Source organism: Trematomus bernacchii, unplaced genomic scaffold (genome assembly GCF_902827165.1).
Source record: "Trematomus bernacchii unplaced genomic scaffold, fTreBer1.1, whole genome shotgun sequence".
Classification (NCBI taxonomy): domain Eukaryota; kingdom Metazoa; phylum Chordata; class Actinopteri; order Perciformes; family Nototheniidae; genus Trematomus; species Trematomus bernacchii.
In genome coordinates this window covers 14,506,356-14,525,198 of record NW_022987582.1, presented here as the reverse complement: position 1 = coordinate 14,525,198, position 18,843 = coordinate 14,506,356, and the positions used below count along the sequence as shown (strand labels likewise).

General features: G+C 42.3%; 2 protein-coding genes across 4 annotated transcripts in view; both read right to left on the bottom strand.

Annotated features, from left to right (window-relative positions):
• Positions 1 to 3,931: 3,931 nt before the first annotated feature.
• Positions 3,932 to 8,823, bottom strand: LOC117480545 (dendritic cell-specific transmembrane protein). The gene is made up of 3 exons (XM_034127883.1): positions 7,786 to 8,823; positions 4,741 to 5,073; positions 3,932 to 4,218 (listed from the first exon to the last, which is right to left on the bottom strand). The coding sequence occupies exons 1-3, from the start codon at positions 8,821 to 8,823 to the stop codon at positions 4,159 to 4,161; spliced, it is 1,431 nt and encodes a 476-aa protein (XP_033983774.1). The 3' UTR covers positions 3,932 to 4,158.
• A 1,823-nt stretch (positions 8,824 to 10,646) lies between these two features.
• LOC117480590 (regulating synaptic membrane exocytosis protein 4-like) overlaps positions 10,647 to 18,843 on the bottom strand; it is a 102,734-nt gene continuing 94,537 nt past the window's right edge. Inside the window, exons 1-6 of one of the 3 annotated variants that reach the window (XM_034127954.1) lie at positions 17,271 to 17,614; positions 14,725 to 14,866; positions 14,437 to 14,549; positions 13,781 to 13,882; positions 13,293 to 13,432; positions 10,647 to 13,206 (exon numbers count right to left, since the gene is read on the bottom strand). In XM_034127954.1, coding sequence (XP_033983845.1) covers positions 13,003 to 13,206; positions 13,293 to 13,432; positions 13,781 to 13,882; positions 14,437 to 14,549; positions 14,725 to 14,866; positions 17,271 to 17,415 — 846 coding nt within the window. In that variant the 5' untranslated portion in view covers positions 17,416 to 17,614 and the 3' untranslated portion in view covers positions 10,647 to 13,002. Of the gene's footprint in view, positions 13,207 to 13,292; positions 13,433 to 13,780; positions 13,883 to 14,436; positions 14,550 to 14,724; positions 14,867 to 17,270; positions 17,615 to 18,843 lie in introns of those variants that run through there. The other 2 variants (XM_034127955.1, XM_034127953.1) reach the window with 2 other exon arrangements.

Below are 18,843 nucleotides of genomic sequence, written 5' to 3'. Positions count from 1 at the left end.
ATAACACCAGAGGGAGCTCCACAAATCATGTAAAACCCAGATTTGGCACAAAAAAAGGGGAATACACGTTTCGCAATTATGCCACATCAAGGTGGAACGCTCTTCCCACAACTGTAAAGGAAAGTAAAACTATACTTACCTTCAAAACCTCTCTTAAAGAGCACCTTCGGGGGAAAGCATTGCAAAACTGGCCCCGGTAATGGTACAAATCTCAACCTGTCGTACAATGGACAGCTTCCCCCCCCCATCTATGTATATACTCGCATTTTAGACTCTGTTACTAACTGTATATCTGTAGACTTGGTATGTCTTAAATGTCCGGTTAGGATGTATTAGAACGAAATCTAAAATGAAAATTGTAAATAATCCATCTGTATGTAAAAAACCACCTGTATGTAAATTGTAAATAAGCCATCTGTATGTCATATATGTCTTATATGTCTTAAATGATATGATGAATTGGAAATGGGGGACCCTGATGTAAACAAGACGAAAGTCTTTCTCTGGTCTGCATCCCCTTAACAATTGTATGTTTTGAGCTGTACTGTACTGTACCCAATATACAAGCTGTTAATAAACTTTTCAATCAATTCAATCAATCAATCAATAGTGATCTCCAGTGTGCTGGGCAGTGTGGCGGCGGAGGGAGCCGAGGGCACCACCGGAGGAGACGTGCGCGATGACAGCAGCATCACCGTGGTGCAGATAGGGCAGAACGGGGAGTACCTGGGCACGGACTGAGGGGATTTGTTACACGGAGCCCATCACCGGGGAAGCTGCCGGACCGAGAGTTTGATCCTGCCTTCGGCGGGAGGAGGCGGTCTGCTCGGCCTGCCCTTGGCTCTGGGGTGCCTCCTTAAAAAATAAAAAATAAACCTTTTAAATAAAACATTCATCTTAACAGATAAGATTTGATCATTTATTTTAGACGTCAGGCCTACACCATGGTCACAAACTCCATCTAAAAACAGAGGCTCTGTCCTAATTACCTGATTGCATCCACCTTGTTACTTGGCTCTACCCAATAACTTTATATCATTTGACTTTAAACCTTTAACTTTAATTATACATATGTACATGTCTACAGTATAGCAACTAATACATGTTTTAAATAAACATTCAAATGTGAAAGACTCTCCTTCAATGAATATTTAAAACGTACACAAAATCAGATTATTGTAAAAATGTGAGTACATGACATCTGTCAAGCTAAGATATACACATATACATATATCTTAGCAGTGGCTGCTGTAGCACCCCCAGGATAGCCATAGCACCCCCTAGGCACCTCCAAGAAATGTATGTGTCTTTTTTTGTGTGAAATTCATAATTTGAAAAAGGATTGATTCGAAAATAATATGCTACAGTACAGTACAAGTAGCCTACTTCTGGGTCTCTGTGTTTCATTCAAGCTCTGCTCTGTGTGTGTGGCACGAGCCATTTTGTGTGTGTGTGCACGAGCGAGAGAGAGAGCGCGCACCGGTACCGGAGATCGTTGTGGTTAGCATCTGGTGCTAGCTAAGCTAACGGATATAAGGAGATTTTTCAACAACAAGGTGGAGGGAGAACTCTCTCCTGTCAGACTGAAAGTCTCACATAACCTCAGCTCAGTGAGGTAAAGGACTCTCTCAGTGTTTAGATAGTTAACTTTAGTCTAAGTTATCTCAGTGGGTCTCAAACGGTTTGGTCACGATTAATGTAAATAAGTATTTCTGAGGCACAATTTTATATGAGGAATAAAGGCGTCCCTTAGGAATGGGTGCGCCGGGTAGCATATCGATATCACAATCAAAAGGGCGATGTGGAGGTAGTGACAGAGCCTTGGTTTTGTTAAAAACTTCTCTCAGATCGTGTTAACAATCAGGGATCTTAGACAATTCAGGATACTCATCATAACCATTAACTGGTGTAGTCTCTGAGTCTTTACCGGACATGATGACTGGGTGAAGTCTGATCGCCGGGGTGTGCGTTATAGCAGGGCAAGGCGAGTTAGGAACACTACAATTTTGCTCACATTCCCCTCCCCATCCCTTAACTTGTCCTGAGCACCAATCAATGTGTGGATTGTGTTTTTTTAACCAGGGGAATCCTAATACAAGTGAGTGCTGAGGGGAATTAAATAAATGAAATTGTAACATTTCTGAATGATTCTGAATAACTACCTGAACGGGCTCGGTCTGATCTGTGACTTGACACATTCGTCTGCCGTCTAATGCGCTGGCATTGATGGGGTGGGCCAAAGGAATAGCCTTAAGGTTAAGTAGTTTGGCTAGCTCCCAATCTATAAGACTCTCGTCGGCCCCAGAGTCAATCAGTGCCCCTAGTGCGTGTTCTTGGTTATTAACTATGAGTGTTACCTGAGTAGGTGTGCGTGGAGGGTATTTCAAGGGGAATTTGCTCACCAGCGCCCTCCTCATAGCCGGTGAGCTTGTCCTTTTCCCGTCCACAGTAAAACAGCTTCCCTCCTGTAGTCGGCGCTGTCTTTCCTCTGGGGAAATCCTGGTCCTTCCCAGCTGCATGGGTTCCTTCCGTGCTTGTGGAGGCGCTGTTCCTGGAGTTGCAGAAACCGGCGGAATCCGTGAAGAAGAATTCCCAGGAAAACGCCCCTGGTGGCTTGGAGGTCTAGGTTTGGCACGACGCCTCTCTCTCTCCCTCTCTCTGAGGCGATTATCCACTCGAGTGGCCATGGAAATGAATGTTTCCAGGTCTTGAGGCAATTCCAACGGAGCCAGGCAATCCTTTATGAGATCTGACAGTCCGTTCATAAACGCGTTTATCAACGCGGGAGTGTTCCAGCCACTGTCCGAGGCTGCGGTCCGAAATTCTATGGGGTAATCTATGACAGGGTAGGAGTGCTGTTTTATCTGCATAAGAGTCCGGGTGGCCTCCCTGGAGGTTGAAGTCTGATCGAACACCCGGCTCATTGTGTCGTAAAAAGCGGAATACGACCTGCATATGGGAGAGTCTCGAGCCCATTCAGCCGTGGCCCATGCCGCGGCTCTGCCGGTGAGGTGGGAGACCAAGAAGGCGATCTTGGCTTCCTCGGAAACAAACGCTGCTGGATTGTGTTTGTATTGTAATGTAAATCACACTGGACCAGGAACGTTCTGCAGTTTCCATACTCCCCGGAAAACCTCTCTGGTGATGCCAACCGAAATGGAACAAATGCTCAGCGAACCTCGGCCTGGCCGGCTGCAGGATCGACGTGAGGTGGCGCCGTTGGCACATTTGGAGTCTCTAGACGGGTGAGGATTTGTTGAAGCTGTGTCGCCAGCTGATTGACCTGTGCGGTTACGGCGGTCTGAAAACCCTCCTGGCGGTCCGACAAACCTCTTACTCCGTGCCCAATAGCTGTTAGCTGCTCTTGATGCTGGTGAATTAGGCTGCCTTGGGCCGACAATGCAGTCTGGAGCGCTTTTGGGTCGGCTGGGTCCATTTTTGGTCAGTTCGTTCTGTCAGGACCTCGACACAAACTGATGAACCCAAATGCACAACCCAGAGACAAAGTCTTGAATGTAACAAAATGTAATTTTAATTCCAAAGATCAGGTAATCCCTCTTAACAGAGTAGGTACTGGAATAAACAAAAAGCGCTCACAAGGAGGAAAGAACTAAGCATAACAAAAAGAGAACTTAAGAAAAACTTAAGCCTACAAAATAACAAAACCTGACATGAGTGAAAGCGATCCTTTCTGAGCTGAGGCTTGGCACGACCATTCGGGGAAACAAACAAGATGAACTGACACAGGACAGGGGAGAGACAGGACTATTTAAACATGAGGTGAGTGGGAACAGGTGGAAACAATCAGGGGCGGGGCAGACACTGATGATGGCGGGAAAAAACATGAAAATGACAGACATAATACATAAACATAACTAACACATTTGACGAGACACAACAATTTGCAGCAGTTGTAGTGTCTAAACACTAACTGCTGCAGATACATGACAGTCTTTTCCTCCAGAGAGGCACTCTGAGAGTTGTGCAATGAGGAGGAGGAAGTTTTGCCAGAGGTAGAAGTTGAATTAAAAAGTGATCCCCACAACAGGATCTGTGAGGCACAGAGACCGATGTTCAAAGTTGTCCTCATCAGGAGAGTTTCTTAAATGTTTTGTATGCTTTCTAATTCATAGAACATGAAAGTCCATCATTACTTCCTCACGCGATAGTTTGTACATGCTCTTTGGGTCTGAAGAGCAGTGGGCACCAGAACTGTGGCTGAAAAGAGAATAAAACATGCGTTTAAGAGATGTTTAATTACTTTTCAAATTTGGTCTTAATTATTTATATTGTTTAAGAAATAGTGGGAAAAAATCAGGGAAATAAATCAAATGTAGATAATTTTTTCATCTGTGTTTTAGCGTGTGATGTGTTTTCATTATGATGGCTAAAGTGTATCAACTACCACACATTCTAAATACTAAAAGCATTCATTATTCCTGCTTTAATGTTATCATGCACTCTATACCCAAGGTACTTATATTGTGTCTTAACCAGGAAACAAGATTGCTTTTAGACTTATTTAGAAGACGAGGTAGAGGTGCACTTCATCCTCTTGAGGCTGAAAAACAAATTAGGGCCAAATCATCCTGACAAAAAAAAGTTTTACCTACCTTCATTATTACAACCTCTTTAGACTGATGGGAACATATTTTTTGGCAATCTTTTTTTGTTAACTTTTTTCTCCATTCTTTTGGCCTCTCTGGGCTTCTGTACACAAAGAAAAACAGTAAAGCATACCTTTAGATACAGTGATGTGTAGCCAGAGTTGTTTTTCTCCTTTCTCTTTTTTAATCTCTTCCTCAGGATTTTGGCATGCAGGTACTCCACCCTCATCTCCGCTGCGTTGCTGAAGAATCGCTCACACACCATGATCCTGATCTGTGAGGCTTTGGCAGCAATCAGAGCCATGAGGAGCAGGAGGAGCAAGATGGCCGCCAGAGGAACGATAGAGTTATAGAGCAGCAGCTTGGGTTTAGGGAGGCACGTCTTCTCAAACAGGGTCACAGAGTAGGAAAAGTCTTCTTGATGGTTTTCCTCGCTAAGTGGTATGCCTATTAAAGTTGCAATCCCCTGAAAAGATACATGAATAATAAATACTCTGTATACTGCAAATCAGAAGGTCTTTAACCTCTTAAGCACGGCGGTCCCCCCATTGGACCCCTCCCACCGTTTTTTTTTCGAGATAATGTCTCAGGGCTTCTTAACATTTATGAAACTATTAATGTGTAGCACCAGATTAACGGGAAGAATCTCAGCTAACTGAAGATATGAATAATTTTTACCAAAACAAAACACAAGTCTCATAAGAAGCGTCTGAATGACCCCTGAGCGAAAACATTCTAACGCACTGCGGCACACAATTCAAGATAAAGATAACCTTATTACTTATCGTAGCTGCACATACAATATAGCCGATTAAAGCTGAGACTCCACTGATTATTTAGGTATAGTATCATCACTGTGCGATCCGAACTTGCGACAGGGGAAGAAAACACAGACATCACAACACGTACCTTTACGGAGCTTTTACGGCAGATCGTCTCACCGTAGCTGTCAATTAGGTCAAAAGACGTGTTCAATGGCATTAAAACGAAAAAAAATAATGCTGCAACTGTTGATCCATAGGTTGATAATGTACCTGTGCCTTTGAAGAAATTATTTATAATCCATAATTCAATTTTTTATGTAAAAATCGGAGCGGAAAAGTTAGCTGCTAATGGTAGCCACCAGAGTGTATGCAGCTTCCGGTTTTGGTAACGCGTCACTCTCACTCCTTATTTGTTAACGTTTTGGTGTGTATATAACTTTCCCTCGATTCCATTGGCTCTAGCAGTTATAAAGAGATTTCATTCATCAAAATCGAGCAAGGGGGGCCAGAGATAGGTCAAATCCACCCAAATGACCCCAGAAGTGGGTTTTTTTGGCTAAATCTCTCTAAAAGGGTCAAATTTCACTTGTTTTACATCAATCTTGATACAGGGTACTTATTATATGTTGTACTTTGGATTCCTAAAGCTTTTAGTCTACTAACCCATCATCCAAGGGTAGTTTTCACTATAAGTAAAAAAGAATTTTTGGACGGACACTATAATTTACAGTTTTTTACTATGTAAAATCTGAATTTTCTTTAAAATAAAAAACATCTATATTGATTCTGACTTTTCTACATCCAACTCACAGGTTTATCATTACTTTGAGAATAAACATTATTAATTTAACCCTTTTAGAAGGGAAGATATGGTCATTTGTTCTGGGAATGTCATTTTCGAGCCTGAGACCTGAAAAACAGGCTCAGGCCTTGGATGATGGGTTAGTAGACTAAAAGCTTTAGGAATCCAAAGTACAACATATAATAAGTACCCTGTATCAAGATTGATGCAAAACAAGTGAAATTTGACATTTTTAGAGAGATTTAGCAAAAAACCCCACTTCTGGGGTCATTTGGGTGGATTTGACCTATCTCTGGCCCCCCTTGCTCGATTTTGATGAATGAAATCTCTTTATAACCGCTAGAGCCAATGGAATCGAGGGAAAGTTATATACACACCAAAACGTTAACAAATAAGGAGTGAGAGTGACGCGTTACCAAAACCGGAAGCTGCATACACTCTGGTGGCTACCATCAGCTAACTTTTCCGCTCCGATTTTTACATAAAAATGGAATTATGGATTATAAATAATTTTTTCAAAGGCACAGGTACATTATCAACCTATGGATCAACAGTTGTAGCATTTTTCTTTTTCGTTTTAATGCCATTGAACACGTCTTTTGACCTAATGACAGCTACGGTGAGACGATCTGCCGTAAATGCTCCGTAAAGGTACGTGTTGTGATGTCTGTGTTTGCTTCCCCTGTCGCAAGATCGGATCGCTCAGTGATGATACTATACCTAAATAATCAGTGGAGTCTCAGCTTTAATCGGCTATATTGTATGTGCAGCTACGATAAGTAATAAGGGTATCTTTATCTTGAATTGTGTGCCGCAGTGCGTTAGAATATTTTCGCTCAGGGGTCATTTAGACGCTTCTTATGAGATTTGTGTTTTGTTTTGGTAAAAATGGTTCATATCTTCAGTTAGCTGAGATTCTTCCCGTTAATCTGGTGCTACACATTAATAGTTTCATTAATGTTAAGAAGCCCTGAGACATTATCTCGAAAGAAAAACGGTGGGAGGGGTCCAATGGGGGGACCGCCGTGCTTAAGAGGTTAAATGGGCCCTATTGTGCTTTTGGGTTTTTTTCCTTTCCTGTAGTGTGTTATATATGTTTCTGTGCATGTACATGGTCTGCATTTCCATTGGACTCCTTTGTTTACTTCTGGAACACATCACTATGTAACACTCACACTTCTATAGATGAGAGTAACACATCACTTCCGGGTGAAATTACGGCCCCGCCCACTTTTGGGGGAAAACATTCGCTGTCATTTGGCGGTAAATACAGATTCTGAAGTTTTCGGCAATCACATGTAATTTAGGCAGAAAGTATGCATACTCTCATCTATTGGCTAGCGTTCCAACATATTGTATGTGATAGGCTAAGGGCTGGGACATCTCTAAGCTGTTGACCAATCACAACAGAGCCGACCAGCTAACCAATCAGAGCAGACTGAGCTCTGGTTTCAGACAGAGGGTGAAAAGAGGTGCTGCAGCACAGGCAGTATGAGAAAAATAAAGAGCTTTTTGAACATTAAAGCATGAAGACATGTCACTGGAGAGGAACAACATACAAATATGAACCTGAAAAGGAGCATAATTAGGCCCCTTTAACAAAAATACTCACTTTGATGCTCACTATCAGCGGGATATGGAACGGCTCCAGTTCGGATAGCTTTTTTGTTACAATGTCGACAAAGAGGTACAATAAGGCATCCACGGTTATAAATATGACCCAAGCTGCAAGATGGGAGGCGACCGGAACTCCAAACTTCAGCATGGCTTTCCCCTCTCTGGTGGTGGGACGGGCCGAGGGGAGGGGGGTGTACAGCTCCTCTTCCTCAGCGGTGAGGGGGAGGACGTGGGGCTTCCCTTCCGCCTTCTGCTGCTCGTCAAAAGCGACAAACCTCCGGCTCACGAACCTGTTTTGGTATTTCATGTCACTGCGGTATCTTTTTATTTGCAGGGCTATAAACATCATGAGCACGAGGAAGCTGAGGGCGGGGAACATCTTCTCGCTCACAGAGGAGACTGTGTTCATAATGGACTTCACATATTTCACTGTAGCGTTCAGCTTCTGCTCCGCCTCACCGAGCGTCACCTGGAACTTTTCTGATTCCAGTCTGGGGGAAACCTTGAGTTGGGGGTCAAGGTTTAACACCCCTAAGTCTGTAACCCCCTTTAGCATGTTTCCTAGCCACTTTAGCATCTTCACATATTTGCTAAACGGAGCAATGACGGCTGCTTTCTTGGCCTGCAGGTTGCAGATCATACTCCGGACCAGACTTGTGGTGTTCTCTAAGGTGTTGCGAATGTTTCTTAGCAGCACTAAACTGGTGCCGGCGGTGAGGAGAAGGTTCCGGCTCTTCTTCATGAAAATAGAGATCACAAAAAGAGTCCCTAAGCAACGTACCCTCTTTGATAGGAAGAGGGCAACTGTCAGGAGGGTCCCGAAGCAGCAAGAGATCCCTCCAGACACAGCTAGATCATAGTTCAGCGTGAGGAGGAGGTATAGGAAGAGCAGCAAGCTGAGCAGGAGGCTGGAGACGCTACAGGTGAAGAGCAGGAGGAGCGTTCTTTGCAAGCCATCCCTTTCACCGGTTGTGAAAACATCCACAGCCAGATAACCGCTCTCCTTGAGGGTCTGTTTCCATGAGATTAGCATCCTGAGCTAAGATTGAATGCAAAAATGTATTAAAATCTCAAAGTGCAAACCTGTTGTGTAGAGCTAGACATCTATTCTCGTGCATGTGTCCTGCAGTCTCCTTAAATACGGCTAAAACAGGAAGTCTTCGGCCTCCTCTACCCTCATTTGTCATTTGTCATTATCCAGTCATCCCTATTTTTTAACCAAAAGCAGAAGCAAACAGAGACCTCATACAAGACCACATTGTGTGTGAGCGTGTGAAACTTAATGTGCTCTTTCATTTTGTGTACTTTCCGATTACTTTATGGAAATTCCAATTACAGTAAGTCTAATAAAAGCTCTACAGAACATTTTGGAAAGGGGAGGTGAAAGTCGCAATTAGGAGTCGTTAGGATTAGGATTTGTAAAATGAGGTAATATTGTCATCACTAAACTATAGTATATATAATATATATTATAGTGTTACTATATTGATCAAGGTTAAAAGATAGCTGCTTTCAAGGAATTGAGAACTTTTAACGGAATATATAATAACTAGATGTTGCCGGGTTATGACGTCAGCTCAGCCCTGAAAAGGTGCTTGTGAACAGTCTGAAAAGCCTTGAGTCTGTAGCATGGCTGTAGACTCTTGGCCTTGATATGTTGACCATTTTTGTCATATAGTAGTTGTAAAAAAATGTATTGAAACATTATTTTACTGAACTGAACTGATACAATTTTATAAAACATTTTTGGAAACATAATCTTATTTAGGATTAATCACAAAATCAGTTGATCCTAAAAAGTCAGATAAAACGTATAACTTTTTTCTGGGCCAACACATAAATACCCCTAAGTATTAGGTGAAACCTTACAAACATCATTTTTATAAGCAACTAAATAGTCATTTGTTAAGCCTAATCGATAAAAGGCAAAACAATTTAAATCAATTTGTGTGCTTGGCCTGAATTGCCCAGCACAGTGGACAAGCTAACTAGCTTAGCAGCATGACGGGCTCATATTGTTTGGAGTTCAGCTAGTCTAACTTGTAAACCAGGTAGCTCACTTTCTATTAGAAAATAGTATGGTAAATAAGTCCTAAAAATGTCAGGTAAGCCTTAAAGGTGGGGTAGGTAATTTTGGAGAAACCAGCTCGAGTGCGCTAGAATTTGAAAATATACAGCCGGAAAAAATCTCCCACTTCCTTACAGAGCCCCTCCTCCAACACACACGAACGTGCACATGACCAATGAGGGCACGAGATAAGTTTGTGCACAGATGAAAGGCTGACAGGCAGGTAGGCCATCCAGTTATTTTAGCCGGGCCGGCTAAAATGATTGGTCGTGCTTTTTACAGTACAACGGCTTCCACAGATGACATTTTTTTATGGATTTTTTGTCAAAGCACTTAAGATATTCATTGCTATCGGGATGTTAAGAGCATTCCATGGAATATAACAAAAAGTGTATCTCGAGCCGGTTTCTCAAACTTACCTACCCTACCTTTAACCCAGTTTGCCTTTTTATAAAGGCATTATATAATGTTACAGAATAAAGGTCCTGTATCCATTTCTTTCAAACGTTACATTAAAATAACTTTTATCTGATACTGGTGCTTTAAACCATACCATACCATGTGTTGTCAGAGAATATCATCTTCATATTTCATCAGGGTCTCCAAATGTATAACATAAGCCCTGCTTGATAAAGGGGGCTATGGAGTTGATTTTGAGGATGCATTATGGGAATTGTAGGATTCAGGGTTTTGGGAGCTTGAGCAATATGCTACTAGAGAATAACATTCAGTATGGATCGTGATTGTACATGCGTGTGTGTTAATCGTATCATCACCCAACTCTTTGCATCAGTGTAATATCAATTTTTTTATTTTTTATTTGAAAAATAACTTACATAAATCTCTGTACTCAACCATACTTAACCAAGACATAGCCTTGGCATTAACACATTGCACCAAAAAGAGAAAATGAAAAGGCATTCAAAAGGATAAATAACATATGTCTTTGTCATCACGTGAGGCATTCTTCCTGTTCCAAAAGAGTCTATCATCTATTCATGGTAGCTTGTTTATTCAAATTCTGACATCTAAAGGTATGTACAATGAAAATCAAAATGAAAATATATACTGTAGCTTGTTCCAGCCACAAGGTTTTCTTGGACATTAAAACGCATTATCGTCATGTGGAAAAGGAATAATGCCTCAGTTCAATTTCATTCAGACATACTGCAACTATAAGATTCATATACTTCCCAGACATGAGAAGTATTTATAATTACTAAAAATAGAAAATAAAAAATAAACTGGTCTTGGCTTTTAAATAAAACTAACAAAAATATAGTAAATTAATTTCATTTTCATTAAAACAAGAAAAAACATTTTCTGTGGCAATATCCCTTGTTATTTGAACTTGTGATTAGCTCATCTTCACAAACAGTGCCTGTGGACTTGAACCACAGCGACACACACATCTCTCGCATGTTTGCTGCCTCTTGATTAGGTATAGACCTCTCGCTGTACCAATACAGATTATTTTTGCATGTTCGTCAACAATACTGAAATAAAATACACTTGCAATCACAACTGTTTCGTCAACCTCCATTAAATATAAAATATTTTCCTTGTCACTTATTTTTTCTCAAAAACCTGAAAGAAAACATGACCTTGGGGGTGGAATGTCTTTTGTTAAAACTTCAATAAATGGCCGCAGAAGACCAAGAACTAATTTGCTGTAGAGTTCAATTTAAAGGTGAGGGAGAAAAGTAATGAAGTTGACATGCACTGTACAAGAAACTGCAAAAATTCCAAATATCATCTTTATCAAAACATGCTGAGTTACTGTAAGGTGTGCCCAAGCCATGTTGCAGAAAATCCTTTTCAACATGCTTGTTAAACAAATCAAATCCAAAATAAAATACATACTGAAACAGTCCTCAAATCTGGACAATGTCAGGGGACTGAACAATGGTAGCAATGAGTAGTACAATGAGAAGTACCCTGGGACAAGGAAGAAAAAGAGAAACATGTACAATTTGCACATAATGTTTATCTTTATAAGGCATGAGCCTTTTACAATGAAATAAATAATTTACATTTATTTTCATTATCACTTTTTGTCACATAAACATTTTCTGTTAAATAGCTCCAAAAGTTTCCTTTAAGTTTCCCTTATCTGCATGTCTGCTAAACACAGACTCATGAATGGTCTAAAGAATGATAAACAATGCCTTTTTTTTATCACGATGTTGCATTCACTCCCCTTGAAAACCATGCACTAGTGACATTTATCTTTAAAAATAATATAAATTGTTGAAAATGGCTGATCTGTTTTATTTTTCTTCTTCTTTTTTGCAAGTTGCAGCCTCAAGAAAATAATTTTATTTTTTATTTTTTTAATTCAGCTAAATTTGTGTCCATGCAAATGAACTAAAAAGGGAAAAAAATATATTTTTCTCATTTATTTTCATACAATATATCAACAGAGAAAGAATGATGGTAGATTGTACATCTTTTCATGGGGTTTCTGTTTGCTCTGGAGTGTTGATGGTAGCCACTTCAATATTGCCTCTGATTCATTTACCAGTACGGGTTGATTCAGTACGTAAACCTAGAGTAACCAGGGTATTTCTTTTGGGGTTTTGGGGGAGTGTGGACACAAGCTGGGACACACCTCACCCAAAGTGATGGTCTCCAAAACTCCATCTACACAGCTAGGTCTGTTGGCGTGGCGTGACCAAGCATCTGGTTAGAAACACTGTCACCCCCTTCAGATACAAGTACATCGACATAAAAAAACTAAAAAAACTAATAAAAAAAGGAAACCAAAAAAAAAGAAAAGAAAACATTTATTTTCATTCGAAAAAGGGCTTCTGTAGAACTCGTTTAGCGGTTCCCAGTGCTGACCCCCATGGCTTCGAATTGGATGAAAACCTGGAACTGACGGATTCCTCGTGCTAAGGAGTTCATTCCAGCTTCCTCCAAACAACAACAACAACACCCGGCATCCCGGCCGCCAGGCGCTTGCGACGCGCTTCGCCTCGTGCACAATGTGCGCAACGTTTTTGCTCAAAACACAGGATCACGTTTTTTGCACCCCTGGAAACAGGCTCAGAAGACACAACATCAAGCATGCAGTGTAACCGGGGGCGTGACCCTGTAATCGCAACACTGGCTGCTACAACAACGCTATCATTCTGCACGCTGCTATGATCGAGAGAAACTGTCCAGTGACGATTGGGAAGCTCTTCTTGTCAGTGGGGCCAGAGTAGGGTCCACCAGTGAGGAAGGGGGGAAGAGCTTAAACCAGCCAATCACCATGTTGGACAGGTCCAGCTCATCTAACAGTATCTGAACTGCTCCCATGAAGGATTTATGGTCCATGCGTCCATAGTCGCCCCAAACGATGATCTGCAGAGAAAGAGGAAATAATGAATCAGAAGGACGTTCGCAGTGAAACAGTGAGGAATGATATTGTTTCGTTTCCGGTTCCTCACCTGTAAGACCTTTCCTACTGGACTCTCCTCAAACGGCAGTTGCTGCTGGTAAAGAGGATCCAAGGTTTTTCTTGCTACTTTTGTTTTCTTTTTGGCTATGCAGACTCCGTTTTCCAAAAGGTAGACCTTTACATATGGTGCTGAGAAGAGAGGAGAGGGGGAATATGTTACAATATGCATCATCTCGTATTCTTACCCCAAAGCACTAAAGAAATATGATTTTAGGGCTTTTAAGTTGAATTTATGATATTAGTGTGATTACATTACATGTTACTTGTTAGATGCTTTTATCCAAAGCGACTTACATACTCAATACTGTGGACAATCCCCACAGGAGCAATTTGAGGTGAAGTGTTTTGCCCAGGGACACAACGACATGCTGACTGCAGTGGGGTTTGAACCTGCACCCCCCTGATCCGAACACCAACGCACTAACCCACTACGCCACACGCCTCCCTGTGATATGACAGAGTGAGAGCTTCAGTTACCTGGCAGTGCCTTGGAACCTGGTTTTCCCACAAGGCCACGGGCTCTGATGACCTCCACCTCCAGCGCTCCCTTCTTGTCCACCATACCAATCTGGATGTCACCTGGATAACAGCGTTGACAGATTTTGACTTCAAGCACTATAATAACCTCATATTTCACACCATATACAGACAGTATATATAAGTTAGTATGGTATAGGTATTTTAAAGGAGATATGCATGCTCTCTGATTGTCTGCTTTGCTTTGTGTTCTGTAATGCAATTTAATGTCGTCATATTTAACTGTTTGTACCCAATGTTTTGTATTAGTCAGCTGCATGTTAATTGTCTTACTGCATGAGTTCTTGTTCAACTGTTCATGTTTGGCTTTTTCCTGTTCTGTTTTCATTCAATATTCTTTGAATGGCCAATTGTAACATCAGGCCGAGGGACAACAGTTGAAACTTAGCCTTTTGGCTAGCAATGGCACTTTTACAGTGATGTTGATAATGTGCATTGTCACTAAGGAAAACATAAATACATCATAAAATAATGCATGACTAACAAGATTATTAACTTTCCCTCATCAACGTGTTCACTTCTTAGTGCAAAGAGGCATTCTGTGAATAACCAAGGTACTGTATACAATGAATGACTACAAAGGTGGCTGTTCTCACCCATGGGGGGAGTAGCCAACGTCTGTCGTCCAACCAGCTGGGCGGGGCCGAGACCATCCAGGAAGTCGCTGAACTGGGCTTCTGAGGAGAGCCTCACACCGGGGAAGATGAGACTGAAACAGAGAAGACACAAACATGGAGATGAAAGACACAGTTTCATTAATATAAGACAAATCTGTCGGGGTGCAGCGGCTGTAAGGAAGAGTTTGGAATTTTGTGTATGTACTAATGCTCTCAGTGAAATAAGAAGGAGCTTTTGGAGCGACCTCAGAATAAGCGTGTCCTTACTTTCCCTCGGAGCTGTAGCTGTTCATGCTGCCGTCTGTGGACTCCCGGCTGGCCTGCCGAGTCATCCTGCTCCTCATCTCCACCGCCAGGCCCGTCTCCGTGCTCCTCTGGATGGTGCTGCGCAGCTTCTTGCCCCCTGCTTCTGCCCAATGAAGGCCACACGTGGGGGAAGAGAGGAGGGAGGGAGAGCCATGGAGAGTGTTAATGCATGACACTGCATCATTTTGTGACTCATACAGCGAGTTGCACACACGGATTATAACTGTCCCGCATTCATCTGCTCGTAGAAAATTAATTCCAGAGGGAAACAAAACTGTTTGAATGGAAATAGATCTGTATACCTTTAGTGTAGCTTATTCTGGGAAGGATCACTTCACTCAAACAAGGTCACTAATTCATCCTCTCTACAGATACAACATCGGCAGCCCCCCTCTGGTCTGTGCTACTGACTGCCTGCGGGGGTCTTGTGGGAGCCTTAGCCCATGCTCCCCCCCCCCCCCCATCCTAACTGATCCAAGATGACAGCTGACTCGGAACATTAGCCCTGCTGCGGCTCCTCCCCACACTGCCTCCCTGTTCCTGTGCTGGACTTACACACACCTACACACACCTACACACATGCTGGACCACTTAATACATGCTTGGCTGCCAGCACACATACATACTGTACACACACACACACACACACACACACACACACACACACACACACACACACACACACACACACACACACACACACACACACACACACACACACACACAGACCTAGACTTCACTATTATGTTTCATTTGATATTTCATTAGGAGAAAGACCCGTTTCTTCACCGAGTCATCACAGCATACACCAATGATGCTCAGGAGCGCAAAAATGAAGACAAGAGTAAAAAGTGAGTTTGCATTTTAAGCTCTGTTAAGCTGGCATGTCTGCACAACAAATACATATCAAATGAAATTGTGCACGGCTATGGTCAAAGACTAATAACCAAAGCATTATGAAATGTTAATGCACCAATTATAGATTTCATATCTGCAATCAAACCAATAGAAAATGAGTTCATCCTGTTATTTCCCAGAGGTCAGATATAAAGTAATAGTTAGTGTCACTTCACTGTTGGCAACCCCCAGGTGCGCTGTGACAAACAATGGGCTATCACCTTATGCCACATTTTAATGAACATCATTTCCCAGTGTGTATGGCGTATGAATCAACAATGAAGCATGAATACACCTGTCTTCCCTCTTCCTCCTCTCCTCCTTGTTTTGTCAGAGGAGTAGTCTTATCTCGCACAGGCATGAACAGACATGAAGCCTTTCAGGCTTGAGATCTGGGTTATTGAGCCGGCCTCCGCCTCCTCTTCCTGCTCTTCACACTTCACAATAGGAGACAAGGCCGTAGAGGTTGTCTCTGACGTCTGTGGCCAACCTGAGCATAAAGAGCTCAACCAATCAGTGGCCTGCCGGATGTGATTAACGAACACTCAAATCAAAACATTTCAAGCGAGGGAAATCCGTTTTTTTACTCCCTTGCACAAATTATGAGATTTTATGGTACGGCTAAAGCAGTCCTTTCTGTAATTACTATACTATCAATAAAGGGGTGATCTTTTGAAATAATAACTAATAAATGTTTCTCTCTGCAAATTGGAATATTATAAAAAAATACACAAAAGTTCATTTTTAGCAATGGCAGATGAGGTAAATGTGTCACAGACTGGAGCATTATCACCACTGTTTGAAAATACTGGGCAGCCGAACAATGTTGTTAAGTATCAGGCAACACGGAGCAGCAGTGGCCTTAAAGTCAGACAAACTGGCCCGTCACCAAAAGGTCACGACCCTCAAATCCTGGCCATGCCAAGAAAGGAAAAGACAATGAGTAGTGGAGCAGCTCGTAGCCAAACCGTGGAGGTGTGAGGACAAGTGAGTGTAAAGCTGTGGCTAAAAACAGCTGGTGTCATCAGGCAAAAATATGAGGATAACGGAAGGTATAAAAAAAAAGGACCCTGTAAATAAATCAACTAGAATAGGACATGAGAAGAGCATCTTGGGAGGCATAAATATAAACACTAACAGGCGTCATCAGTACTTCTCAGGAAATGTGAAGAAACACTCACAGAGTAATGTTGTGTTCTTAAGCTAAATAAACACCACCACCCACATGGTACTAAGCAGTGATTCATTTCATTTTCATTCATAGCTAGACTTGATATCACGGGGGAATAACATATTGACTCGCATGAGTAGAATATGAAATCATGCTGCTTCCTGTAGCAGTCTGTGTATTTCACAAGAGATGCAGGCATATAAATCAACTTTGAACTCATATTGTCGCACAAACAAGCATTACATTATATCCTTATTGAACTTCACTTTCATCCAAGCTAATTGCATCTACCCCAAATCTCCCAACGATCAATACCTCTGCATCTTCCCGCTAATCCTAAATCCATCTCCTCTCTCTCAGTTTACACAGCACTGCCCCCCCCCCCCACCTCAGCCTGCAGCAGATGATGCTGGGATATTATCCCCAGATCTGGTCTTACCTCCGTCCTCCTCATCGAAGGAGTTCATGCAGGGGAAATAGACAGCCAGCGCTTCGAATGATGCAGACAGGCTCATCTTGCTCTGGGAGCGTGTGATGCGCATCCCGGGCGCCGCGGCGGTGCTCTCGTGTCCCTGCCTGCCCATGGTGACCGGCCGGAGTGCTTCTCAATGCACTGAATTCAACGCACTATTCTTTAGCTATGTTTTTTTTTTTTTAAATCAGTGCAATGTGTTTGATAAATTCCTGAGTGTAGTAGCAGAAGCCTCTATGCTGTAGGAGAGCAGGTTGTCATGTAGTCTGTCCCTGAATACTCTGTAGAAAGGTCTCATGCAGAGCTTCAGAGATGAGTGTCTTCAGTGGCTGAGTCCTGCGCTGTCTGGGTCTGACGTTCCCACTGCACCTCTTTCTTCAGGGGGGAGGGGAGAGAGCTGCAGCGCGCAGCACCAATCAGAGAGCGCTTCGGCTGGCTCTGCGGGTGAACGAGCTTTACCCGGAGATACTGAGCCCCCCCTCACCCCAGTACTTTTCCCCTCAAATTTGTTAACCTCTTTTTATATCATTTGCTTTCTCTTTTTTGTCCTTCTGCTTAACATTTAGTTTGAGCTTTTCATCGTTGCTATTTTCCCTTTTCTCTCATCCCCTGCCCCCCTTTCCCTCCTTCTCCCCATGTTGTCCACACAGGTCAGTGAAAACAAGCTGTCATTAGGTGTGCAAACAGCCCTGGGAGAGGGCTTCAGCCACATGGCGGCCACTCCGAGTTCACGTGCAAAACTCATTGTTCTCTCATCCAAAAACCAAATGACCACAGCAGTGCGATGTGTTGCCGATCATTTATTTAGCTTTCGCTGGTTGTTTTCAGAGTCGCTGAGGGTGTGAAGTGAATTATTGTATTCACATTCAATATCAAATCTTCTTTTTAAAGCCTCTGTGACACAGCTACACTGAAAAAAACTGAAACTGACTTTAATTAAATGTATTATGTCAACAGATTTCAGATAACAGTATTAGGTTAGTTGAAAGCAATAATATAAAATGTATTAAAGAATATTAGGTTCAACTTAATATTATTGCTTTCAACTAACTTAAAGTGGACCTATCATGGTATATTTAAATGATATATTGTAGGGCCATACCTATATAAGGTATATTTATACGTTTCTGTTTTCAAAATACCAAACAGATCATGCATTTTAGCCATGCCTCATTTCGCTCAATTTGCACTTTTTTTTAGCTCTGCTCTGCAAGGGCTGATTCAGTGAGAACAGCACCATCTACTGGCCTGGCATATGTACTACAGCGTCTCCAGCGCTTTCGAACGGCAATGGCCGTGGCTGTCTCCTCCTGATTGGTGGAGTTGGCCCAATAGCCGTAGCGCCACCGTCCTGACGTCAGGACAGTGTTCAAATCTGGATCAGTTTTTATCAGATCCGTTGCAGCCCCTTTTTTTAGAGATTTGGGTATGGAGGAAAATAGAGAGGGTTGTGTTTTCTGACACTTGGTGAGTTCCCTGGAACACCGGGGACACATATTCATGTATAAAAGACGTACAAAAGTGCATTTTGCATGATAGG